At 34.3% G+C, this 27,216-nt stretch overlaps 2 protein-coding genes across 3 annotated transcripts; both read left to right on the top strand.

Annotated features, from left to right (window-relative positions):
• Window positions 1-508: 508 nt before the first annotated feature.
• On the top strand, window positions 509-15,035 carry LOC149425318 (trans-1,2-dihydrobenzene-1,2-diol dehydrogenase-like). Of its 2 annotated transcripts, none has more exons than XM_089650488.1 (6): window positions 509-596; window positions 3,549-3,788; window positions 7,388-7,679; window positions 8,792-9,038; window positions 12,741-12,891; window positions 14,253-15,035. In XM_089650488.1, the coding sequence occupies exons 2-6, from the start codon at window positions 3,587-3,589 to the stop codon at window positions 14,372-14,374; spliced, it is 1,014 nt and encodes a 337-aa protein (XP_089506614.1). In that variant the 5' UTR covers window positions 509-596; window positions 3,549-3,586; the 3' UTR covers window positions 14,375-15,035. The 2 variants fall into 2 exon arrangements, with proteins under 2 accessions (XP_089506614.1, XP_089506606.1); XM_089650480.1 differs by lacking the exon at window positions 509-596 and adding an exon at window positions 3,229-3,391.
• Window positions 15,036-18,382: 3,347 nt separating this feature from the next.
• Window positions 18,383-26,031, top strand: LOC149425317 (trans-1,2-dihydrobenzene-1,2-diol dehydrogenase-like). Its single transcript, XM_089651076.1, has 6 exons — window positions 18,383-18,425; window positions 20,659-20,871; window positions 21,415-21,706; window positions 23,408-23,654; window positions 24,657-24,807; window positions 25,872-26,031. The coding sequence occupies exons 2-6, from the start codon at window positions 20,670-20,672 to the stop codon at window positions 25,976-25,978; spliced, it is 999 nt and encodes a 332-aa protein (XP_089507202.1). The 5' UTR covers window positions 18,383-18,425; window positions 20,659-20,669; the 3' UTR covers window positions 25,979-26,031.
• Window positions 26,032-27,216: the final 1,185 nt, after the last annotated feature.

Below are 27,216 nucleotides of genomic sequence, written 5' to 3'. Positions count from 1 at the left end.
GTTATGTCATTGCAGTTTTTAAATAATTTTTGTGGTCTATTGCTGTTTTTACAAAAGTACTATGTTTTTGACAGTTAATTTGAAGGACATAGTATGATTTTTTTAAAGATATTTTTAATAATAACCTCTGCATGGACCCTCCCCCCAACTTAGGTCCCGCAAGGTCTCGCTCTATTAAAAACAAAATAGTTGGCAACATTAATTACTGGTAACTAGTAGACGGTTCAAAATTATTTGGTTTATAGCGGGTTGGGACATTTTAATTTTAGTTAATCAACTCAACACTTGACAGCATTTGGACAAATATCGACAAGTCTGAACTTTCTTTCAATAAAGTTGAGAAGGTTTTTAGTTAGAAATCTTTACTTTTATAAAAGTTGATCGACTAAAATTAAAACGTCTAAAACCCACTTTTGAATAAATCTTTTGGTTAGCTTGTAGCCAAAATAAAGATTTGACATGTATAATCTTGGTGAGCTTGTAGCCACAACTTTTTTTAATTAGTGCTATTTTCGAAAACTTGATAAATGTGTAAAATTGCTACACATAACAATAACACAAGTTCAAGTTGTTCCAGACCGTTATCAAACTTAGATGTAGGTTTTTTTTAAAATTTATTGATTTTAATGCTTGTTTTCACGTTTTCTAATATTATCATATAAAGACAGCTGTTTTTTTCTATTGTAATTTTTTGTTTCTAAAGCTCTTTACCATCGAAGAAGTAAATTAAGTGTTGTTGAATAATGTAAAGTATTATTGCAGAATCTCACTCATTGTCAAATTCCTTATAACATTCAGTTATGCACGATCTAAAAGTTAATTTTTTTAAATATTATTTGAAGTCCCCGGCGGTGCACGGTCTTTATTCTGATCCAAGGGGTGTGAAAAGGGGATGGGGTCATTTAAAAAAAATCTAATCTTGACAGTGACCTTCCTATTGTTTTGAAGGTCAAGTATGCAAAATTTCTCCAATCTCAGATTAACACAGACACTCCCTTATATAGGTATATAGATAAATAGATTTAAAAAAATATATGATCACTAAAGGTAGAGTGGGTACTATGATAATAATATTATAAATATCTAGTGCATGACAGTGAGGTATGGAACTGGCAGAGGAAGGATGAAAGTAGGCTGAATGCTACCTAGAAGTTTTCTAAATTGTCTCCCTTTTTATATAAAATCGCACAAGAGTCCCAACTGCTCCCAACCGTCTGGAGTGAGTGCATTCCCAATTGGGGTATGTTGTGAGGCTGAAGGTAGGTGGGAGGGGAAGGAGATGGGTAAGATGAAGGTGGGAAAGTATCTGGCTATTTAGATCTGGTCACTAAACATGGCCAAAGCCATTTCAAGCAACATTTGAATTCTGAATGGTGGCCTTACACCAGGGCGATACTGAGAGTATCTTCCACTCTCAGGGATGTAAGTGCGATGATTGTAATGTGTAATATTAAAATAGGGACACTTAGATGGTTTGGACATGTAGTGTGAAAGAACAAAGAATTGAGTGTAAGAAGATTATATTACGACAGAAATGTAAATGGTAGAATAAGTCGGGGACTCCTGAGGAAGATACGGCACGTTCAAGTGAACCAAATACATTTCAAGAGTCAGAATAGCAGAAGGGTATTTTTGAGACGATGTATGAATGTGAATGAAGCAAGGAGTGTGTGCCAAGACCCAGTTGTTTGGCGGTCCATCCTCTCTGCCTGCCCCTGTATACTCTAAACCCACTTTTTTTATTTTTAAATATTAAAAAATTACAATTTTGGTGAGTTTCTCAACTACCACACTAGGTTCATGCCTGCATTATCTCAGTCGTCTTTAGTTCATATCTAGCTCAACTGTGAGCAGTTATAACATAGAATAAAGAAGAACTCTTCTGCGAGTTATGTAAAGAATCTGCCTTTCAGAAAGGCAGATTGTTTTATGTTTAATTTTTTATTGTGTTTAATCCATTAAATCAATTTTTATAGTATTATTTCATTTATTATAAATGTCTTCATTTTACTAATGATAAATTGTATTTATTTAAGTCAAACATTTTGGCTTGTGTTTATGATTGTGGCCTTCCTTTTGACTCAGGTTAGACTGCTGGTCAAAGCGCTCCTTCGGGCATCCACTCAAAATACATACAACCACAAATTTTAACTTCCCTAAATAGAAAGCGGTCTGTAGCAGAACAATGTCTACCCGTGACCACTAGTATTATATAGATATCACCTGTTAAAGGTAAAAACAAGCTTTTTTGAAAAACACCGTTATCTGTTGGACGTAATATCAACACGCGCTATTGTTTCTCTATATGCACCAACAAACTAAGCCACAGCAACTCGTGTAGGGGTACAGCAGCTAGTACTTCTATATAAGAAAAACAATTAAAACATACATAAAATAATACAAAAGACCTTCAAACAAGGGATAATTCATAAAGCGTTAGTTCAAAATACATAACATATGGTGCAAACCCTGATAACCTATCATAAAATATTTATAATTTTTGTGTATTTACTTGCGCAAAATAAAAATCTTGTAATACTCTCCTTTATTTGAAATGTATGCAGAAGATAAAAACATGTTTGTGGACAATTTAATTTGCCACGCACATGTTTTCAAAAACCCGCACACCTGAGAGGCAGGGTAGGTAGGATAGGATATTTCAATTAATAGACAACACGTTTTATGTATTACGTATACACGGGCCTTGTACCTTGCACTGTCGTCTGTGATTGAGATTTTAAAACAATTTTTGCTGTAAACGTAGTAGGATATATGGGATGTAATTTGAATGGATCTGCATAATAACAGCGTTATAGGGTCTTAATTTTATTTAAAAAATACAATTTTATAAAATTTAGAAAATCTGTTAGAACGCTTGCTCTGCACAGGTTAGCTAAGATTCATAAAACAAGCTCTGTGTTTTTCCATTTTGAATTTCTAACCCATGCAACTATTTCCGGCGTGCAATATCATTTCTATCACAACCTGAGAAATTTTTAAATGCCAGGTAAAATGATACGATTTTGTATCGTTTATTCAACATTTTTCAATAATTTTTGTTTAATACAGAAAAATAAACGTAAAAATTTGAAACTCTGTCAAACCCGGCTAGTAACTATGAACCAGTAAAATAAATTACAACTGAAGGTCAAAATAGTGATAAGCAAAATTGATATTATTGTGAGGAGTAAGTACTTAAGAGATTAATAATGCATTCTATGCATGTTTATTTAAACTGTATCATTTGAAGAGACTTGTTTACCGTGGAAAGAGATATTAAATGTTTTTTATTATGCTGCAAATGCTATAAATATTGTTGAGTTGCATTCAATAACAGTATTTGTTCACAGCATTAAGACCGCTCTGCAGTATAGGCGCAATTTTTTTTCAGGTAAATACATATTAATTTCAAAACTATCAAGTATTTTCACTGAGAAAATGTTAACTACTCATAAAATACTTTTTTTTTTTCATTCGATAATATAACCAGCAATCCCTTGATGAACTAGATTAGTTTCATTGATCATTACTATTAAAAATTGTTCCAGTTCTTACATCGGTACCTTCAGAATATTTTTGACAAAAAATGACTCTCCACTGGGGTATTGCGAGCGCGGGGAAGATTTCCCATGACTTTGTGACGGCAGTGGCAACACTGCCGGCCTCGGACCACAAGGTGATGGCCGTGGCAGCCATGGACCTGACCAGGGCCAAGGAGTTTGCAGCCCTCCATAAGATCCCCGATGCTCTCCTGGGATATGAAGCCCTCGCTAAGCACCCCAAAGTTGGTAAGTGTTTTCATTTCACTATGTACATACATTTAAAGATTTTTCATACGAGTCATAACCTTTGGAAAGCCAAGCTCCCGCGACCTAATATCTAAGTCGTTTGCCGATGTTAAATTATCGCGGGGCTTGCATTGCACCAGCAGATCCTATTTTCGTAATAACTTTTAAGTTTTTTTTTTTCAAACTGATGTTCTTGTAAATTGTATCATCTTACGATAAGTAGTTTCCCCAGAATAGCTACTGATTTTCAGAGAAGTGTTTTTTTTCTCTTATATTATATAAAAAAAAGTTTTAAAGAAATTAATACATAAATATTCTTGAAGTTTTATAAAATTTTCCATAAAGAAAAATAAGTATTTGTTAGAATAAAAATAAAGAAAACACAGAGCAAACATGCATAAACTGCTCGTTAAATTGAAGAATGACGAAGTAGTAACTTTGTTATTATTTTTAAATGGCTGCTTTTTACGAAACAAGAAGCAAGAACCCCTCATTGTTAATTTTGTTGCACAATTAAATAACATTTATTTTTACGCCAAACATTTGTACACGGTTGAAATTTGTGTCACATGAGAATGGGATGTTCTACGACTCGTTCTTAAGTTTCTCCTTCCTCTCCTCAAAGAGACCCAGCGTATATTACACAGCGTCCCCAAAGATGATGTAGGTCCTAAGGGAATTTATTCTATTATTTTCCTCAGGGCGAGTTGTGTGAAGTTAATGTAAAAAAACTGTAATTATTATATTTTATTTATTTAAACACCCATCACATACATAGATAATTTTTTTTTAAAGAATACAATTATCTACTATAGCATCGATAAATCAGGTTTATGCAAATGACTTTAAGTCAGATGGTTGTGCGTTAGTTTCCCGGCAATGTATATATGTGTAATGTATACAAAATATATTACACATTTCCAGGTCTAAATGGTGTGAAGTTGATTGTTATGTTTGATTTTCTTTACTAAAATGTCTTTACAGTTAGCATAAGAAACATTCATGCAATACACATTAACTATATTTGCCCAAATTGTTTAATTCCGTGCCGAGTTCCATTAAGATGTGCCAAAACCTAAACTCGTATAAAATAAATGTTAAAAGCTGGGTAAGAAAAAATCTGGAAGTGAGTGAATTTTTTTCTATAATTTATACTGCGAATATGATACCTAAAATATGCCATTACTGTCTACATTAAAAAAAATTAACTTCTATTTAACTTCAATTTCAACTGTTTTTTCATTAAATACGCAAAAATTCCAGTAAAATCATATTAATCTAACTATAGGTACTAAATATATTTTTTTCTATATTCATATTTCTTTTTTCATTTACCATAGATAATGTAACCACCACTGTTTTGAATAAATAACTTATAATGCCCACACACAGGCTTCGCCTTTGTGGGATTTTTTTGTTACTGTCTTTTGTTTTGTATAATTATATATGTAAAAATTTTTTCCTATAATAATAATATAAAACTAGCTGTTAAAAACCCGCTCCGCGGGTTTTTTTCTGCTCGGCCCTGCGGGCGGCACTTAATTGGGCTTCGCCCATTTTAAGTGATATTAACAACAGTTACATTTAATAGATAGATATTAGGTCATTCACAGAGAGAGGGTGAGTATAAATTGTTAAAACACGGAACAGGAAAGAGTTAATGAATAATAAAATGCTAAATTTACGCATAATAAGAATAACGGTTGTTTGAATAAATTAAATTTTACGTATTTGTGATGGATTATTTCAAATGAAACACTATTATTGACTACATGTCTACAACTGATATTAACTGTTATCGTACCTAATATAATTTGCTCATAGGAGACTTGCAGAGCTTAAATATGTGTTACAACCGGTCTATAAGTTGAATCAATATCGTATAGTTTGTCATAACAATTAAAGATAGTTATAACAAAGTTGACTGAAATAATAGATTATTACATAGTGATTAATTGTATCCGTGTTTATGAATAAAAGGAGGGTAATTGTGCGATGAGATTAGCAGTCGGTTTAATTAAAAGGTGTTAATTTTACTCCAACTGGTGGTAATTCTTTACCTACAACTGTTACTGCATCTAATAAAGTTTAAAGTTAGATTATATATACACCTTCATCAGGAGATTAAAAATCTATATATAAAGTTAGATTATTACAACATAGCGCCCCTAAGGTGATATCTCACAAAAGCGGCGCTATGCAAATTGTCCAATAAATAAATAAATATAATGTTTACATTTTATTGTGTATAAACCGAAGTCAAAAATTAAATATAGATTGCAATTGGAAAGAAGAAGTGGAAGGAGGGGGGAGGGGTAAGAGTAGGCTGGGTTTATAAGAATTAGGAATTACAATATCGTTAGACTTGAAAGACCAGTGGGAAAATATTTAAAAGAGAGTTTAAAAAAAAAAATCTTGTTAATTATATCTGCTTTTATATTAACATGTTTCCTAATTTCTAAAAGTATTTTAAGACCTGAAAAAAACAAATAGCATATAACCATAAAACAATATATTCATAAGACAAATAGCATTTAATAACGGTTATTCTAATAAATTGATAGTTGAAATACTAAATAAAAAAATTAAAAATATTCTCTTCAAACGGTATTTCTAAAGATATAAATAAACAATGGCGTAGAATTCTGTTTGTGGCTAACGATACTTCTAAAATTATATATAAAAACAATCCTGGTACTATTCAACTGGCGTTTTACACTAATAACAATGAAGAAACATATTCTTAATAATAAAGATACCAAAAATCAAACAAAAAATCAGTAGTTTAAAAACTCAATTGGGATTATTGTAATTTTTTTTACAAAGATAGAACCAATAGAAACTTTGAAGTCAAAACTAAACAACATCTCAGCGCTCTAAATGGAAATTAATGGTGAATCTGAGTTTGCAAATCATCTTTTGAATAATGATCACACTTTCGATAAAAATTCAGGTCTTTAAATACTTCACTCAGGATATAAAGCATCGCAAATAAATAATTTTGAAATTTTAGAAATTAGAAAACTTGTCAATATAAAATCAGATATAATTAATAAGCAAAAAAATATATAAATAATAATGAAAAATGCCATTACAAAGTGATAAGCTTCCAGAAGAAATCTTATTATTAAACGCTTGTTAATGGTCAGGTAGTCAAGTATTGTGATCCGCATATTTAAATATTCGCGCCAGGCATTTGGTTCGTTTTTATACCGCCAGAGGTGCGCTCTGTCGGCCATCTATAGTCGTGCGTATCGGCCATATTGAAAGAACGCGTGATTTTTTTATAAACGTCAAACATAATCACGTAACTATGGATAATTTTCACTGTAATGTAATTAATCCTATGGATTATGAACTTTCTAAAACATATTTTCTTCGATATTATCCAAAAATTATATGAGCAGAAACGATGCTTTTGAAGAAATCTCGTATTATTATGAGGCGATCCTATTTTAGTATGAAATCGTGTCTTAATTTTCAAGTTAGCTGAATTTACCCGAAACAGACAATTTTAATTTGACCAATCAGAGGGCCTACATCGTCCAGACGCTAGGACAATAATACTATCAGATAAATATATATTTACTCTTTTCTAGACATCGTCTACATTGGAAGTCTAAACCCACAACATTTAGAGATTGCCACACTTATGTTGAAGAATGGCAAGAATGTGCTTTGCGAGAAGCCGCTGTGTCTGAACTACAAGCAGGCCAAGAGCCTGGTAGACCTAGCACGCAGCAAGAACCTGTTCCTCATGGAAGCTGTCTGGTCCCGGTTCTTCCCGTCCTACGTGCATCTGAGGAACCTTGTAACCACTGGAGCTCTGGGGGAGATATTCTCAGTTGATGTGCTCTTTGGACAGCCCATCAGTGATGTGAAACGACTTAAGTATGTTCTTAGTTATTTCATTCTGATATTTAAAAATGCATCAATCTGCTCCACACTACTGAGTGCAGATTAACACAATTTTTCAAAACTTTCTCCACTCCATCATAATCAATAATAATATTATTTATGTAGGATTACGAAAGATTTTTTAAATATTTTTATTGAGGGATCAGTAGGATTAGGTTAGGTCCAGTTAGGAGTTCTACCGAGCCGAACCCTCTGATATGAAAATATCTGGGGTCGGTGAATTATTTTCCCATTCGATCTCTGGTACGTCGACGTGTTGTTCTTTTATTGTTTTGTATTTATTATGCTTATACAGGGTGTATCGGCACGTACCCGACAAATTTTAACCAGAGATTCCTGAGCATATATGGAGTAAAAAATGTTATGGCCACTTTGCTGTTTGGTAACGTTTTTTTTTAATAAAAAAATTATTATTCATATTTTCACCACATGTCACCACTGTTTTATCCTTTGTCAAAGTTTGAAAACCCATCTGGCAATATTTTATTCTTGTTTCGTTGAATGATGTACGTATGTACCTACATTGGCTCGCTTTTACAATCACAACGAAATGGCACGGCACCATTCGTCTCATTTTTAACTATTATTATTTAGTGTGTACGAAAGAGCGAAGACGCTTTTCGACATACTTGCTGATAACAGCTGATGAACAGTGTGGAAATTTTTAAATTTTTTTGTTTTTAATTGAAAAAAAAATGTTACCGGACAGCAAAGTGCCTTTTTTTACTCCAAATGTGCTAAGGAATAGCTGGTTAAAGTTTGTCGGGTACGTGCCGATACACCCTGTATAATGCACTTGCATAATGTGGATTGACTAGATGATCATTTGTGTGGAAGGGTTTAGTTTTTCCTGTGTGGAAGATTTAACCCGGACATAAAGTCGGTAAAAAAATTGTAATTATTACATTACAACCGACTTGCCAAGGGGGGCAAGGAGCCAGGCGCTGATAATACTTAACATTTAATAAGTGCCCTTGAGGTTTTTACTAGCGCCATGGGTCATTTGGTTCAGGGCCGGCCCAGTCTATGCTTCTGAATTTACAATCTAGGTATTGTTTTTCAATGTTGAAATTTATTTTTTAAAGCACGAAGGAATTAGGTGGTGGCACCGTTTTGGACTTAGGAATCTACTGCCTGCAGTTCTCCCAGATGATATATGGCTGCGAGCCCTTGAAGGTGGTGGCCGCCGGACACCTGAACGAGGATGGAGTGGACATGTCCATGTCCTGTGTGCTGACCTACCCCCACGGGGGCACTGCCACCCTCTCCACCCACTCCAAGGTCACTCTCTCCTGCGAAGCTAGAGTCACTGGCACCAAAGGGACTGTTATGGTTTGTTTATTACTCAGCACATACTTAATTTTTACATTTTGTTGCTATATACTTTCTGCAAGTGTTTAGACACTCTTGAAAACTTAACAATTTGTTGTGTCATCTTGTCTGTTAACAGTAAATTAATATTTCTCAGTAAATGACTAGATCATGAAAGAAATTAAATTATGAGTTAACAATAGTAGAGTGATGGTTAAGATTACTCTCGACATGTATTCAAAAGTGATCACACCATAACTTTCCGTTTATATATATATTTTTTAATTTTTGGTTGTCGATAATAATATGTGTTGTTATAATTTTCTAATATAATATATAAAACGTGAATGTATGCAGAGGCGGATTAACTGTTGAGAGCGCCCTAGGCAAGCACCTCATCGGCGCCCCTCTAGCGACCACATATTATAAATTTTAACAAGTATCTAAAGTAGCCGAATTTGTAGTTAGGTGGGTTTTACGTGAAAATAAAAATTAATAAATTTAAAATTTCGTGGGAGGGGGGGGGGGGGGGGGTGGCTAGAGAATTGTTTAAAATTGATGTTTTTACGTGAAAATTATGTTTTTAACTTGACTCTGAAGTAGCCCGACCAGTCGCCTTTTTTTTTTTCAGCGCCGATTCTCGTTCTGAGTAGCATAAATGGCGATATATCGCCCTCGTTGGCAACACTGCCAGCTATCTTTTTTTTACATACCAAGTTTCATCACAATCGGTTCAGTAGTTTTTTGCATGAAGAAGTAACATATACCTATACAAACACACACATATACACTTTCGCAGTTATAATATTAATAGGGATAATTAATAAAACATAAAAAATTTAAATGATCAATTATTTATGTAAAGGAATAAGTACTCACTAATAAGTACCTACCTAGAAATGCCTAGGATCCCTTTGTGTTTAAATTACGAATTTTATTTTATGCACTTTTCAAATGTCACTTATGTGTTGTCTTGGTTACACTTAAACAGCATTTATTTATGAACAGCATTGTGTACTCGCTATGTGGCTGACTGAGTGACTAATAAAAATAATGTAATTTTTTAATATAAAAAAGGACGACAAATAAACTTTAAATGTCGTTTCTTTGTACTTCAGAGCAACGCATTGTTTTATTTGTCTTATAAAACGATATTTTTAGTGAAGAAAAATGGAAAAGTTACGATTCACATTTACAGTGTTAGCAGCATTGGGTGGAAAAACCGGTGTGAACTGCATAACTTCAATCGAGTCACCCGATGACATATTTGCGGCATTATCATACGACTGGCCTCTACAGTCTAATATATTAATTTCAATCATGTCCAATGTTTTAATAATAGCATTTGCTATGTCTTGTGATTTGTGACCGACATTTGCGATAAACTTAAGAAAACGTTCAACGGGCGTACCGTCGGTTTGAATGTATCGGATCACGAAAGTTAATTGGTCAATGTGGGAAATATCTGGTGTTGAATCCACTATTATTGAATAATATTTTGATATCTTGATTTCATGTTTTATTTGTGTTAATATTTTGTTTGCCATCAATTCAATAAATTCGTCACACGTTGTAGAACTTAAGTAATTGGTATATCCCTTTCCCTTGCCGCCATATTGAGCAATATGTTTACTTAAAAACGGATCAAACTCCGCTATGAGTTCCAGCGTCATTAAGTAATTTCCGTTATGAAGAGAGCCAAGTTTTTCGTCATGTCCTCTAAAAGGTAAACCACGCGATGCTAAAGATTTTACAGTGGCAACCACTCGTTTTAAAACTTCACGCCAATAAGTCATCTCTTCTAGAAATTGAGCGGCGAGCTCATGATCGACACGACCGTCAATGTTAGATCTACGTTGCAAGCTCAAAAGACATGTTTTATGTTCACATGAGTTTTCGTGGCTTTCTAATCTATTCGATGCGTTCTTCCAATCATTAAAACCAACATCTTGTTTTCCAAAACTAGTTCCACCACCGAATAATAAACAAGGTTCACAATAAACTTTACCTGTGCTTGGAGAGTAAATAAGCCATTTCCATGGAAGTTTTTCTCTATTTAACAACTTTCTTTCAAACATTGTTTTTGTTAAAAAACGTGAGATTTTATCTTCATCTATTCTCTTACTCAATGAAAAATCTGCATTTTGATTTTGATTAAATCCATTAATTGCAATGTATTCTTGTGTTTCGTTATTGATATCCCACTTGACTGGGTCACATCCCACGATAAACAGTCTATTTTGCGACTGCCTCACAACTTCTACGGCTGACGGAGTAGGCAGCATGGACAAATCGTGTTGTTTAGAACTAGTAGGAATTTCACATTGAATAGACTCGGTAGAAGACGCACTGTGAATTGCGTTAGAAAATTCCGAATCATCACTTTTTAATTTAGAAAAAAATGTCTCAATATGTGTTGTGTATAAAGCTTCGGGCTTTCAGACACAGATGGCAGTGCTCTTAGTTTTAGCCTCCGACGACAGAGGGCGTCTCAGCTTGAGGTAGGGTTTCATTGGAATCCCAGGGCAGACCGAATCTAGCTAGTACCGATAAAGGTTGACCAACGCGGTTATATTGTACACGCGATATTCTAAATAAACCAGTTAATAACAAGTAACCTATTTATTACTGAAAGAGGTATCTTCCATCCAAGGAGTGTTGGGAGTCTGTGGCAAGAAGTCCACGGCTGTATATCCTGAAGGATAGAACATCACAATATGTTTCGTATGCTTTATAATATTTTGATTTTTTTCTTCTTTTTCCTTAGCCTTCCTTTTATAAGCTGCACCACTAGGTTTCTTCTTCAATTCACTCATTATTTGGGTAATGAACTAAAACGCAATGTACTAATTAATTCACACAAATACCGCTGCGAGTACGTAATCAATAGAAGCGCGCGTAACCGGCGACATCCAAGCTGAAAGTGATGAGTGTGACTGTCACCCCGTCATCCGTTCGGAAGTCCGGTGCCGGCCGCTTAGCCCCTGCCCCCGCTGCGCCCTTTGCCCTGCAATCTAGCAACGCCCGCGAACGAATCCACGAGCGAGCGGTCTTCTATTAAAAAATCATGCGATGGAGGCATGGAGGAATAATCAAGAAGGCGAGTATGCTTTGGAAGCTCTGCATCTCTACAGAAGTAAATAATCTTTTATATTGTGTAAGCAGGTGCATACTTACTTACAAAATTAAGTTTATATATATATTTTTTTTTAATTCTAGGGGCGCCCGCCGGCGCCCCTTTGTAACTGGCGCCCCTAGGCACGTGCCTACTTTGCCTTAGGGTTAATCCGCCACTGAATGTATGTATGTATGACTAGTAGTTCTGTGAACTGTAGACCTGAGATCCAAAAAGTATTTAAAAAAAATTTAATTATCTGAATACCGCACAAGAGTCCCAACTACTCCCAACTGACAAATTATCAGATAGACGAAATGACAATTGGTTGAGTAGTCCAAATTAAAAACAGGACTTTGCTACACTTGGTCAAATATATTATTCTGTCACAGAGAAGTGTTATTTTCACAAAACGTGATGGTAATTCCTTCCGTCACAGTTCATTATTTTGCTCCGGTAACCTGATAATATAGAACAGTGACAAAACAGAACTTAGGTCAGGTTAGGTTTGTTGTTTGTTTATTCTTTTTCTTCACTTTTCTTCAATGTTCTATTTTGTCACTATTCTTATTCTGTTTGTCATGAAACCATTTGTTCTTGTTCACCAGTTGCCAATGTTCTGGTGCCCGGATAAGCTGCAACTGCCCGATGGCTCCTGGAAGGAATGGCCCCTGCCGGCAGCGGCCCACCAGTTCAACTTCACCAACAGCTGCGGGCTGCGTTACGAAGCCGAGGAGTGTAGGAGATGCATTCAAAAAGGTCATTATTGCATACGTATTAATACAGTGACTTAAGTATATATGTATATCTGATGTACTTGAATTATAATATAATCTGATATATTTGAATTATATGTATGATACATTTAAAAGGGAATATTCAAATGTCGAAAATTCATGATGGCGCTGATCTTCAATCAAATTTTGACAGAAGCTTTAAATATCATAACCTTAGAAAATATACCCATGTGAAATTGCTGCCATTTTTTTTCTCTTGGGTATTGTCATTGCTCATACACTCTCAGCTCACGGCTCGTGTTCAATTGAGCCGTCATTCAACAGAAACGACTCTTTGAGCCGTACGAAAATATTGAGTTGGTACCGTCGCTCCCGCTCTTAATAAAATGAGTTATGACTAGAGATGGCAAAATTTTGCATTAATTTTCAGATTTTTTAGCATTAACAATTGGAAATTTAGCGTTTTATAGCATTTTGAGGCATAATTTAGCGTTTTGTAGCAAAATAGAAAAAAATGTATTTTCTGAATGTTTTTAGCGCATATTTTAAGTATTTTTGGTAAAATATATGTTTAACCAATTTTTTTCTTTTAGTGTTATTAATTATATTTTAATTTTTAATCTTTATTTTTATTTTAAATTTATCTTTATTTTGATGTTGTTTTTCTTTTTTTTTTTTAAATGTATAAATTCTTAAATTATAAAATGGGGGCCTCAGCACGGGTAAACAACCCAGTGAGGCCAACATTACTGAATTGAAATATGAAATATTGTAAAAAAAAAATGTATCAACAATAAAAAAAAATAAAAAAACCTTCATTTGCAAGTATTTCCACGTGAAAGATTATAAATAATTAATTTTAATATTAAATTAATAAGGAAAGAAACTCGAAAAGTACGGGTCGAACACAAACACAACAAATACAGATTGCGATTAACATCAATAGGCGTAATTTATTTCGCACAATTTGTGTAATGTCAAAAAGCAATTTTAGCCTACAGTACAAAAATATTAAATAATTACACATAAAATGGTAACAAAATTATAAAAAATCGTAATGTAAATATCGATTTTTTGAAATTCTCACATATTATTTTAATACCCGGTATTTTCGGGAAATTCGCGCCTATTTCGCTAAATAGAATAATTTAGCTGAAATACGGCCAAAATCACGTTTTTCGCGTTAATTTGCGATATAGAAATCACTGGAAACACTTTCAAATGCCTTGAAACGCAAAGAAAACTTATAAATGCCCTATTTTCGAAACAAATATTTTTTCGCGTTTTTAGTTAAAACGAAATTTTGCCATCTCTACTTATGACCCATCACTAATATGTACCTATGTAGTTAAGTTTATTTAAATTCATTTTGGTGTTTTCCAGGACTCAAGGAATCGCCAATCATGTCACTAAATGATAGTTTAGATTTGGCAAAATTGGAAGACACAATCAGGGGGCAACTTGGTGTCAAGTACCCACAGGATGATGTACCATTTAATTTTTAATATTTTAATTTGATGAAGAATCATTACCGGATGATGAATATTATGTATAACAACATTTTAAAACCGGTCATTAATAAATTTATTATTAATCATTGAAGATAATATTAGCGATTCTCAAATGAAAATTTGAAAGAGAAAATCAGAAAATGATTCAGTCTCTTCCAGCAATTGAACCCAGGACCCTTTGCGGGAGGAAAGCCTCGGCAGATTTGAGGTCCTGGATTCAATTCCTAGATAGATTCATATTTTCATTTGAGAGTCGCTTATATTGTCTTCAATGATTAAATATTTCAATTTGAGGTTTTACTCTTTAAGTTTTATCAAACAAAAATAAAGTAATTACATATTTTTAATTGAATGTTTGTTAATTTTATCATATTTTTATAAAAATATTATCTATTGCCGATACTCATGTTTTTAGCTTTAATAAATTTAAAAAATACTTTTAAAAGTAGCTGTTTTTAGTCAATGCCCTCCAGAACCAGATACAACTGCAACTAAAATATATTTGATATTTCTATATATTTTCCTTGAAAAATACACATTTGTATCTGAAACCAGTTTGCTTTACTTATAAAAGATGTGCTTACAAAGTTGCATTTTATTTTGAATAATGTCTCACACCAAAGTTACTAATTATTATGATATTATAATTATGTATTGGCAATAAAGATTTAACATTTTAAAACATTGTTTTTTTTATTGAATCCTCGTAAAATTGGAAGGACGATTATTTGTAAATACTGAATAATAAACGACTATTATTGTTTGTTCTATTCTTAGAAAATATGTTTAGGAGATAATTTTATTGTTGGTAAGTAGGTGTGTAAAAAATAATAAAACTTAATAAATGTTTTACCAAACTTATCAATTTTAGCTGTTTGGGGTCATTTGGTTAAAAATGATTAATAATTTTTTACCATAACAGAAGTCAATATTATTTTATGAAATTTGTGTTTGCCTGTTTACATAATGATAAAAAAAATGATTTAGATAGGCTTTTGAAGTGTTAACCTGTCAGGCTTTAGGCATATTGACCGTTACATTTCTTAAAGAGGCTGTCAGAAAGTTGGCCAATTTGTATATATTTCTGCTTTGTAATAAAATCCAAATGAATGGAATATTTCTGAACACATGCAAAAACTAAAAATTGTTTTTGAAAGGTGATGAAATATGCAATTCAAATTTTATTATTAGAAATAAACCTATAATTTTTTAAATGTAAAAATTGTGAAATCAAAAAAAAGTTTTAAAAATGGTACACCTTAAGTTTTTTATAATTAAAAATTTCAAAATCAAACAAACATGTTTTGAAAAATGGCTTACCTTAAGTTTTTTCGCCTAAACACAATTAAAATTACTGATAAGGAAAAAAAAACACATATTTTACTAGATAAATGTAATAGAAACATTATTGCCACCTCACTTTTTGTTGTTCTATACAAAAATAATTAATAAAAAATTCACATAATTTCATATTTTTTTCTCAAATTGCGGTCGCAACCTTTGCCTTAGTAGAGGTATACATTTTAATTCTTCTGGATTTGAATTTAAAGTATTTTCTCTTTCTAACACCGCTTAGTTCATATTTCTCATCATGAAATTAAGGAGATGCAACAATTACTATGAGACCATTTGAGTTGTTCCCAAAACAAAACAAATTGACTCTACGGGTAATAGATGTTTGTTTGCAAAACTGAACAAATTAGCCTGGGGGGTTAAGTGTAGTTAAGCTAGGTTTGTATAGTAAAAATAGTACCTTTACTAAAACCTACTCTCCTGGCACTACTATACACAGTGAGAGAGAATATTTTGTTGTATCACTTAAAATAACTGTATTATAAACATTATAAAATTTTTAGCTCCACACAGGATAACCTGAGACATGAGGGCCTATGTCATCATTTGGGATGCAGTGTGAAGGTTTTTTTAAGGATACGATATGTATGAATACTGGGTAGGAATCTGGGGTTCAGTGAATTCAGGAGTAATGGATGTATGAATCTATCCTTCCCTCTTCGTTGCAAGGCAGTGGGTCGAGAAAGTCCTGCTGGAGGGGTAAAAAAGTCTTTCACAACCAGTTTCTCCGAAACCGGCCCGCCACGCAGAAGGTGGGCAGATGCATCCGCCGCCAAGACCTAGATAAACCTCACTCCACGATCCCTGGCACCCCTGATAAGTCACCAAACCGTAGCGAACCACTTGGGATGGCCTATGACAGAGGTGTTGGATTATTGCTACTCTGAACATTTCAAAGTTTACTCCTGTTAAATAATAGATTTGTTGACACTTTTTTCTCTTTACAAATTGAGTGCCGATAGGTATCAGCGTTTATTTACAGGATTTTGTAAATTTTCTTACCTAACACAGATGTGAGGTAAAAAGAATATTATATTACTGTAAAGTAAAATATTGTACATACATCATACCATCTAGTTACATTGAGCGAGCGTACATTGATCTGTTCTTATATCGAATACTTTCTCATTCTTGCATCGCTACACCCCTTACTCATTAGGGCGAGAAATGCTATTGGTTAGTTTTTCACCACGCCGCTCTGGATTACAGATGTGATCCCGGAATGGATGTCACAGCTGTGATGACGAATGGAAGGTCATGTTTTGATCTAGAAAGTTAGGTTACCTAACTTCAGTTACTCCAGCGATGCTTCGTAAATCATCGGCTTCGGAGATCTGCTAACCCAGAGAGAGAAAGTACTCATTGGAATCTTTTGGTAGATCCAAGAGTTAAGGGAACATATTACGTTCCGTTGGGAAGAATGATACAAATAATGAATATATGATAAACCAATTAAGTTCCATTAAATTATCTATATTTATATATACACAGTAACTCATCGATATTTAGTCGATGTGCATAGTACAATGTAAACAAAACAAAAGAAAAAATAAACAATAAGAATAGTGAAAACAATAAAAATATATTTCGAGAAATTACATCAATACTCGACTTTGATTTCATGTTTTCAAGGTACAGTTGAAAATGAATTAATTTTGCACAATTTTTTTGTCTGAAAATTCAATTTCACGCCTATTTCAAGTTAGCTAAGTACTTTTAAAAAAATAAATTATTGTTGTAATATAAGGAATATAGATGCATAATATTTAACAATATTACATTTTAGATCATGGTTGGTCATGTACACCTTATCAGAAAAGAGGAGTTCTTGTGCCTGATAAGGGAGCCACGATTCTTACATAAGTTTTATGTTATAATAATATTTTTGTGCAGAATATTGCTTTTTCGATGTAATGTTTAATTTAAGTTTTTCTTGAAATTTTTTTATTTCATTTATTTGTTCTGATTGGTTGACAATACAGCGCAGTTTTGTAATACTTAATTTTAACATGTAGGTAGTTGAATATGATCTATGGAGCTTTGAAATACTCATTTACCTGTCACAAAATAAGACAAGGTGTCTATTGTTTCTTTAAAATTTGTTCAATAAACAAAAAATAGTTTTAAAACTTAGGTAAACAAACGCAATTTTGCAAAACCAGGTTGGAAGTTGTAATAATTACAAGTAGTATCAAGTATTAACGATGTATTGTTATTGTTAAAAAAAAACTGTACAGTAAAGAATTGACAGTACCTAAGGTCAAAGTTTTATGTAATAAACCTCAATAATATTAATAAGACCACATAAATACGATCAGATAATTCTTTCAATAGATAAAATGATTTCCGCATGAACAAAATACTATAGCAGTCCCAAAGAGAGGTTGTACGTATGTCATTGACGATCATCCTCTTCCTTCTCACATGTCTTTTATGAAAACAAAAAAGACAGAAGATACTAGAATGACAAAATCACGTACGACCCCTTTCTGGGACTAATATACACTGTCTGAATACATACCTTATCATTTCGATCTTTTTCGTGATAATGTATATCACATATGTCTGATAACTACTAATAATCAATGACTAATGATTTTATCAGGCCACTATAATACTTTTTATCTTGTGATATGAGTAAACGGACTAAAAAAATTAACTTAGTCTTTTTCTATCTTCACTGCCGAATAGAGTAAGTAAGGTGTTACTGCTATTTTTTTTTATATATATAAAATGTTACATAATATTAATGAGCTTAAAAAATTACAAATTTATTTTTATTTATAATATTTACCTATACTTATCAATAACAAGGATTTCTGGTCAATTTTAATTTTAATGAGTTTTTCACCTTCCAATTTGAATACCTGCATTTTTAATATTTTTTTATAAATGTCGATTTCATGGATAAAATAATGCATTTTTTGTATGTTTCAAAGCCCGCCAAAACGATCGAAATCTGGAGGGGTAAGCGTTATGTCATAATATGTACCTCAGTTTTATTGTTCGACAATAAGGTCAAAATCAGTACACATAAAATCAACAAATCTCAATTTAAAGATTTCCAAAAAACATGAATTCTATTGAAATAATTTGTAAACCACAGTGGTGGTTTACACAGCGCAACTTTGTACAAAATTGTCCGCATTCTAATGCACGTGGCCGGCTTACCCATGAGGTAACGGTGTAAGATCTGTCAGAACCTCCCAACCAATCACAAGGCGTTTAAGTCTCTCACAGTTTTAATCATTTTTCAATGACAATTTATTAAATCTACACATAATAATTTACAAACAAAATTTATATATTCATAATCAGCGTTGATCAAGATGAAAACATGTTTTTAACTAGGTACTAATATTCATAATTAACTTCATTGAGTACCTACCTTTATAAATTTATTTATTTGAACATTAAAATGTACTATGTCACATTTTTCACAATATAATTGCTAACATGGCCTTAATGGACAAAATATGTACCTACTTATAGGTATTTAAAAAAACTAATAATATTGTCTGAGGAATAATTTATACTTAATTGCTTGAAAAATACATTTAAAAAAAATTGTTGAAAAACTAAAGCTGAATAAGGAAGTTGAGTCCATTTTTTTATTTTTTTTTATCAATGTTCGCATTCAAACTTAAATACGAGTATTTTTTTTTTTTTAAAGTTTGTTTTCATAGTTAAATTAATTCTCAAAGTTTGAATTTTATTAAGCTCGCCAAAACGAGCGGAATCCGAGCGGTAAGAGGCGGGGTGTGGGTGTGACGTCATTCAAACTGTAAGAACCACGTCGCTTAAAAAATAAAGAATTCAATAAAGAATTCCAGTAATTTTTTTACCAATGTTAACGGTCTATTAGAATTGATGTTATTAAAAAAAAGAAAATTGATTAAGATTTCATATTTAAATTAATATTTTAAGTTAGAATATTTGCTTTTCCCGCCCGGTACGGTATTGCTTTCGCTATTTGTTGACGTGCCCTGCGCGAATTCAGGACCACCGCGCAGAAAAGTAAAGACCAAAAGTAAAATAACGGTTTACAGCCCAGTTCACTGTGAGACTTTTCTGGGCGGCCGGCGGCCTGAAGTGTATCACATGTTATGTGACATGTATAATAATAAAAACTTCTAAGTTATGCAATAAACAACATATTATTATAAAGCACTATACGAATATGTATCTTTAGAAATCCATTTCATATAATAATAACAACAAATACGTACATATATTTGACAAACCCAAATTAACGTTTGGCCTATACACATCTCTCATCTAAACCGACCATCTCTTATATAATAGAAAGAGATGCACCATAGGTGATCCGTTGTACGTACAAGTCACGACACATGTGACGTCAGAATTCTTTCGACCAATCGTGGAGCGTATACAGTCTATTGCTATTGAATGCTTTTTCAAGAACGTTTAACTAATTCTAAGAATAATAATATAGAAATATATTTATATATTTAGAATCGATATTTTTTGATCTACATGAACATATTTTTTATAAGTCAAAATATTTTTCACTCAACTTCCTTATTGGAAAAACTCACAAGACATTACAAATAATAGATATTAAAAAATCCTATTATATATTAGAGGAACACGGCAGGTACGAAGGTGGCAGCGTTAGCTCAGTAGTGGGAGCTGGAAGATCTCAGGTATTAAAATCAAGTTGTAGCAAAAACGTTTTTTCTTTTGTATTGTACTAACGAATAAAAAAATGTACCTATTATTTAAATGAAAAAAGATTTTGTAAGTTCGGTTTCAAGATAATTTTTTTATGGTTATTTGAGAATACCGAACTTTATTGACTGAGTTTTTGACAAGTTGATCAATGTGAACTAGCGCAATGGGACTTTGACCTGATGCCCCGAGGAATCTCCAAAATCATGAAATTAATTTTATTATATTTCCAGAATAAGGAAAGATGGCTCTTCGTTGGGGAATCGCGAGTGCAGGGAAAATCTCCCATGACTTCGCAACGGCTTTGGGAACCCTGCCGGAGAGTGAGCATGTGATTGTAGCTGTGGCTGCCCAGAACTTGGAAAGGTCCAAAGACTTTGCCAAACTCCACAAGATCCCTGAGGCGCTCCTGGGCTATGCTGCCCTAGCCGCCCATCCTGATGTTGGTAAGCATCCATTATCCCGTGTTTTACTCATACCGTGAAAGAGCAATACGTACTTGAAATATTACTTAAAATTTATATTAGATTCCTACCTATCATAACGAAGAAAACAAGAAATGCAATGTGGGCATGTTTTGTGATCCAAAAGTCTGACCATTCTTTGCTTAATATTCAAATATGTACTCCTCAAAAATACCCTTCACACATCATCCCCAAAGATGTCTTAGGCCCTGAGGGAAATTATTTTCCTCAGGGCACTCATTTTGGACACAAGGTCAACTGTTCCACAGAACTACTAGTTGGTGTGTGGAATCTCTCACGGGCATCCGACGCGTCGGAAAGTTTGACCGAATTTTAACATTTAGAGGAAGTAAAAGTTGTTCACTTTGTTTTCATAAATTTATTTTTCTTTTTTTTGGGCGTGTACACTTTTCCAGCCTCTACATACTAACTGCACACCCATGGTTATTATGTACTTTAGAATTGTTGGTTACCTGGTTGGTTTTTATGAGAGTACATATTAAACTTTTGTTATTTATTTCACAGACATTGTCTATATTGGAAATCTCATCACCCAACATTGCGACGTAACAAAGCTAATGTTGGATCACGGTAAGCATGTCCTGTGTGAGAAACCACTCTGCATTAATGAGAAGCAAGTGCAGAGTTTGGTGGACATGGCCAGGGACAAGAAACTGTTCCTGATGGAAGCTGTTTGGGCTCGCTTTTTCCCGGCATATGTGGAAATGAGACACCTCGTCAAGTCAGGAGCCTTAGGAGAGATCGTCCAAGTCAACATTCAGTTTGGAGTACTTATCGGCGAAGTTGAACGCATCAAGTATGTATTTTAATGTCTTCTATCAACTGTCAAACGAAATCATTAAATTAATATTTACTGTTATACATATTTGAGATATTGAATAGTCCTTAGTAGCTACCCAGATAAGGTTAAATAAAATTAGGTTGTCTCCACAGATATAAGAATATATAGACTAGAAATTAAAGGTGAGGGGTAAAATCAACTGTTGAAGAACGAAGGGGGTAAAGCCGACTGTGATTCGTCAATAAATCAATCTGACAGTATATAGGCATCTCGCATTTTAATATCACCATTTAGTTCTTAAAAGTAAAATCTGCCTTTGAATGAATAGACATTTTTACACGGGAGCGCAAATTACTCGCCACGTTATGAACAAATTTGCGAAGTCCAAATTCGGCAAAAAAAATTTCTTCTATTTTCAGAGTCGAATATTTTGTTTACGTATTTAGTTAAGACACTTTTATAAGTGTTCATAATTTACTTCCCAGTAACAACGATGCGCACACTTGAGAATCGCTACATTCGACCAGATGTATCTCGATGTGATACGAGTAGTATATGTTTCTACAACTGATTCATATTATACGATGTGAATAAGCTTAAAATGATGCTTACATATGGAATGTAATACGACAATTGGGTTTATTCTCTTTTTCACATCTATTTTTACTAGTTTTCATATCACAAGCCACTATTTTGCCGTGTTATTTCATAAAATGCCTCGACCATAGCTCGACGCTAGTTCGAACAAGAATTATGACGTCACATTCTCAAGATTCACGGGAAGCCATACGCGAGCCCAGCCGGCTCCAATGGAACCGGTATGGGGAGTGGGGAATAATACGCTTTTAATCACTTAGGGCAGGTCTACTAATATTCATATGTCTATGGTTAATAATAATAATAATAATAATTGGATAATTTGTATAGCGCCGTTTTTGTGAAAAATCACCTCAAGGGCGCTGTACAATTTATTTCCTAGGATCTACATTTGTTATTTAGACCAACTGTGCCAGCATGAGGTTCGTCATCCGTTCAGGCATGTGTCTGCCGCCAATATAGCGCTGACATGTATCTGCTGCCAATAAAGAGCGCTGACACAACATCCTCACATAGACAACAAACCTTGGCAGCACCGCTGTGACGCTCAACGAAGACAGAAGATGGAGACTCTGCTGCAAGAGTCCTAGGTAGCGAAGGAACTGTACCAGCTGCTGCAGGTCTCCTAATTTTTTTGTAAATTAGGAGACAACCAGAAATTACGAATGTAAAATTAGTTTTTCGATATTTCCAAAAATGTCTAAGTCATGAGCCTTCAAAGTGAACTTGGGTAAAACGTATGCAATTGTGTCTCGTGTCATCACACGAGACACAATTCATAATTCGAATGTATACGCTGCAGTATCGCTGAGCATTTGTTGGGATGTCACAAGTTTTTCAATTAGCCGCAAATATAAACATTTTTGACGGTTTATATCTTCGGTACTATTTGCTATTTTCCTAAAATTCAAAAAGTGCTGTTGCAGTTTTCGTCAGTCGATAACTTAATGTATGTAGTTTTCATGTTATCAATGAGCCATAAAGCTTTCTTATGTCTAATCATACCCTTGTCAAACTACAGTGTTATATTCAATGTTAATTTATCATTGCTGAAAACATATGATATATCTTCAAAAGAGGATTTGATATAATTAATTTAATAAATTATTTTTTTCTTAGGAACAAGGAGTTGGGTGGTGGCACTGTATTGGACCTGGGAATTTACCCCCTGCAGTTCTCTCAGATGATATTCGGCTGCGCCCCAACCAAGGTGGTGGCGGCCGGACACCTGAACGAGAATGGAGTGGACACCTCCGTGTCCGTTGTGCTAACCTACCCCAACGGAGGAACCACCGCTTTTTCAACACACTCCAAAGTCCGACTTTCTAATGAGGCTGTGGTGGTCGGAACCAAAGGAAAGGCTAGGGTTAGTAATTAAATAACATATCTGGGGTCTCATGCCAAAATATGATGCGCAAAAATTACATTTCCCAGAACCATTTTTAGTTTTTTTAACTGAAATACTGAAAATGAATTAGTTTCACCAGTTTATTGGGTTTGGTGAACCATTTTTGTATAAGAAAGATTTTTCACAATTACGTCAAATGAATGAGAGAACATTTATAGAAATTACACATTTACCTCAAAAAAGCATTTGAATTTTGAATGTTGTGAATGTGCTCCTCTTTGTTTCAAATGAATACGTACGTTAATTACGCTTATTATCTTGACGAGATTGCCTAGAATCTTGTTTGAAAAAATGCATGTCCTAACTAATTAATTTCTTGTATATACACTCGGCACCACAAAAATCGCACCTGTTGCAAAATCTTATGAGATAATAAAAGCGATCGTCTCTTTCGGTGTGCACCGTCGTCGCCCTGATCCACGCCTCTGGATGAAGCCATAGCCTCTTGAAACTGTTGGAAAACCTGTTGAACGGCTTTTGTTTAGTTGCCGAGCAACACGACACTGTCGCATCCCTGATTGCAGTAGTGCCACCACTTGAGCAGGAAGATGACACAAGTTGTGGCACCTGCAAAGAGTATATGGGAAATATTTTTTTAATATCGCGTACTCGGAATATTTGTATTGTTTATGAAATGAAACTATTGTCTGATGAGAGGTCGTTAAATGTACTTTCAATTGATATTAATATTGTTTGGGTTAGATGTATTGGCTCGGGGAAACTTAAGCTTGAAACTTATTTTCGAAGATGTGTAATTTTTGCAAAGCTGAGTATATGTATACATAATATTGTTTTTAATATTATGCAGCAAACAAAAATCAACTAAAAATCAGGAAAAATTTTGATGTATTGAACTGAAATTCCAAGCAAAAAATCAGCAAACATAAAGTTGGCCCTTGTTAAATTATTACTGTGTTACCTAACCATGTTGAAAATATAATATCTTGTGGTTTTCCTTAGTTGCCTTTGTTCTGGTGTCCGGACAAGATTGAGATGCCCGATGGCACCTGGAAAGAATGGCCGCTGCCACCCGCAGCTCATGAGTTTAACTTTGACAACAGCTGTGGTCTTCGTTACGAAGCTGAAGAGTGCAGAAGATGCATTAAAGAAGGTATGTAGATGTTTTTCGTACATACTCAATAAGAAGTAAGCTTTAGTGAGATTTTTCAGGATATTACATGCAACAAGCAGAACTAAGTAAAATTAATATCCGTTTTGTTAACACCTGGGATTCTCTCCTCTCCATCTTTTTCCCCTTCAATAGTGATGAAGAAATTCTAAAATTTCAAATAATGACAGTTGTAGGGTCTCTGTGGTCGAGGGCTAAGGATCTTGGATAGCAATCCTGAGGTCGCGGGTTCAAATCCCGGCGTGCGCAAGTAAATTTTATATGATTGATTTGTGTTATTTCACAATTTACTCATTAAATAATATATTATGACACACACATACTTGGGACCTAAATTGTACAGTAAAATCCCCCCTGAATTAAACATAAAAACTTGTAATATTTCATACATTGGCCCAATAATAACTAAATGGTTGATTGGACTGGGCAGAGGAGAATCTTAAAAAATGTTTAAAAACGTCACGTAATAAATAGACATAGACTAATCACACACTATATATATCTTCCATTATTCTAATTATTGCTCATACACAATTGAAGCATACACAACAGCTCAAGTTCGACTCTATCATAAGATTGTAACGATTAAACATCACAAATTAAAACATTAATGAGATATATTATAGACATAGACAAATCACACACTTACATTCACATATTTTTTGGTTTCTTGGAACGGGCAATTTGCCTAGTTAGGAACCAATAATTTCGACCTGATAAGGTACAATATAGAAAATTTGCGGGACATTCAAAAGTGGAAGATACTTTCAATATTGCCCTGTTGTAGGACCACAATCAGAATTCTTAAAATAGCTTTGGCCATGTTTGCTGACCAGATCTGAATATGCAGGTACTACCCCATCTCCTTCCCCTCTCACTAATTTAGCCTCACAACATATCCCAATTGGGGAAGCCATAGTCTCACTTGCTCCAGACGGTTGATAGCAGTTGGGACGCTTGTGTAGTATTTACATAAAATAAATATATATATATATGGATATTGATATTCTTGGAGAATACATCACTAAATGATATTATTTTTTCAGGACTTCTGGAGTCTTCAGTGATGTCTTGGAATGACAGTCTCGCTATTGCTAAACTGGAAGACACAATTAGAGCACAAGTTGGAGTAAGGTTTGCAGAGGATGACTGAAATATTTATATCAGTAAAATTTTGTAGTGTTTAGAAAAAAACATGTGACCCAAATCTGTGTCAATAAAAAAAATATTTAAGTATAATATTTATATATTGTAGCAATTCATATTGATTTAAACACCAAATTAAGCTTTTAAAATAGGTAATTATTTTTATGTTATACTGTACAAATCTCTCAACAAGTCTCAAACTAGTGCAATGACAACATCGCTAAATTGGGAAATGTCGAGAGGCTGAGCGAAGCGATGGAGGGGAAAAAGAAGGAAGAGGGGAGGATCACGAGATAAGAACCTGACTGGTCCTGAAAATAGTTAAGCAATGCTTCGATTATAAATAATGTTTCTAATCAGGCCGTAAATCGGAGTATTGATAGAAAGTGTAAACTCTACTTTTTTTATATGTGAAACTGTATAAGAGTCAACTGCTCCCAACCGTCTGGAGCCAGTTAGACTAGGGCATCCCAAATTGGGGTATGATGTGGGGGCTGAAGGTTGTGGGGAGGGAAAGGAGATGGGAAAGAGGAAGGTGAGGAAGTACCTGGATATTCAGAACTGGTCACCAAACACAGCCAATGCCATTTCAAGCAATGTTTCAATTCTGAATGGTGGTCTTACACCAGGGCGATACTGTGAGTATCTTCCACTCTGGAACGTGCCGCAAATATAGTATGTAATCGACCAGCTAGGTATTTTACATAGACTGTATTATAGGGGGACAGTCAGTCCGTAGGTAGCCGCTAGGTCCGGGGTAGAAATCTGCTTTAGGTCGGGGCAGGAATCTGCTTTATCCTTGCTCAGGTCGGTACAGGAATCTTCTTTATCCTTGCTCAGGTTGGTACAGGAATCTGCTTTATCCTTGCTCAGGTCGGTGCAAGAATCTGCTTTATCCTCGGTGCGGGAAGAGGCAGGCAGAGGCAGGAATTCAGGGGGAGCCAAGTCAAAGAAGATCCAGGTTGAGATCCGGAGAGAAGCAATCGGGAAGAGCCAGAGTAGAGTAACTGGTGGCGGTTCAAGGTGGAGAGTGCCTGCTGAAGGCTGGAGCGCCGTATTTATTGCGCAATCCCCCTCTCCCGACTTTGGGGAGGGCGGGGTCAACGCGCTGCCTTCATTCGCGTGCCGTTGGTGATCCGCGGGCTGTGACGTCCGCTATGATTTATTTAGCGGAGGTCACAACCTTTAGAACTACTCTACTCTTTATGCTCTTTTAATCGATCCTAACCACTCCTCTCTGGCACT

Source organism: Hesperophylax consimilis, chromosome 3 (genome assembly GCF_061612785.1).
Source record: "Hesperophylax consimilis isolate HC1 chromosome 3, BYU_Hcon_1.0, whole genome shotgun sequence".
In the NCBI taxonomy this organism is placed as follows: Eukaryota; Metazoa; Arthropoda; class Insecta; order Trichoptera; family Limnephilidae; genus Hesperophylax; species Hesperophylax consimilis.
The sequence above is the reverse complement of the archived record's forward strand: the minus strand, read 5'-3'. Positions and strand labels throughout refer to the sequence as shown.

Bases quoted from the DNA above. Each gene is read 5' to 3' on its own strand.
- LOC149425318 (XM_089650488.1), top strand. From the start codon at position 3,587: ATGACTCTCCACTGGGGTATTGCGAGCGCGGGGAAGATTTCCCATGAC. The intron at 3,789-7,387 runs GTAAGTGTTTTC...ACTCTTTTCTAG, and splicing joins CGCTAAGCACCCCAAAGTTG to ACATCGTCTACATTGGAAGT. The intron at 9,039-12,740 runs GTTTGTTTATTA...CTTGTTCACCAG, and splicing joins GCACCAAAGGGACTGTTATG to TTGCCAATGTTCTGGTGCCC.
- LOC149425317 (XM_089651076.1), top strand. From the start codon at position 20,670: ATGGCTCTTCGTTGGGGAATCGCGAGTGCAGGGAAAATCTCCCATGAC. The intron at 20,872-21,414 runs GTAAGCATCCAT...TTTATTTCACAG, and splicing joins AGCCGCCCATCCTGATGTTG to ACATTGTCTATATTGGAAAT. The intron at 24,808-25,871 runs GTATGTAGATGT...TTATTTTTTCAG, and splicing joins CAGAAGATGCATTAAAGAAG to GACTTCTGGAGTCTTCAGTG.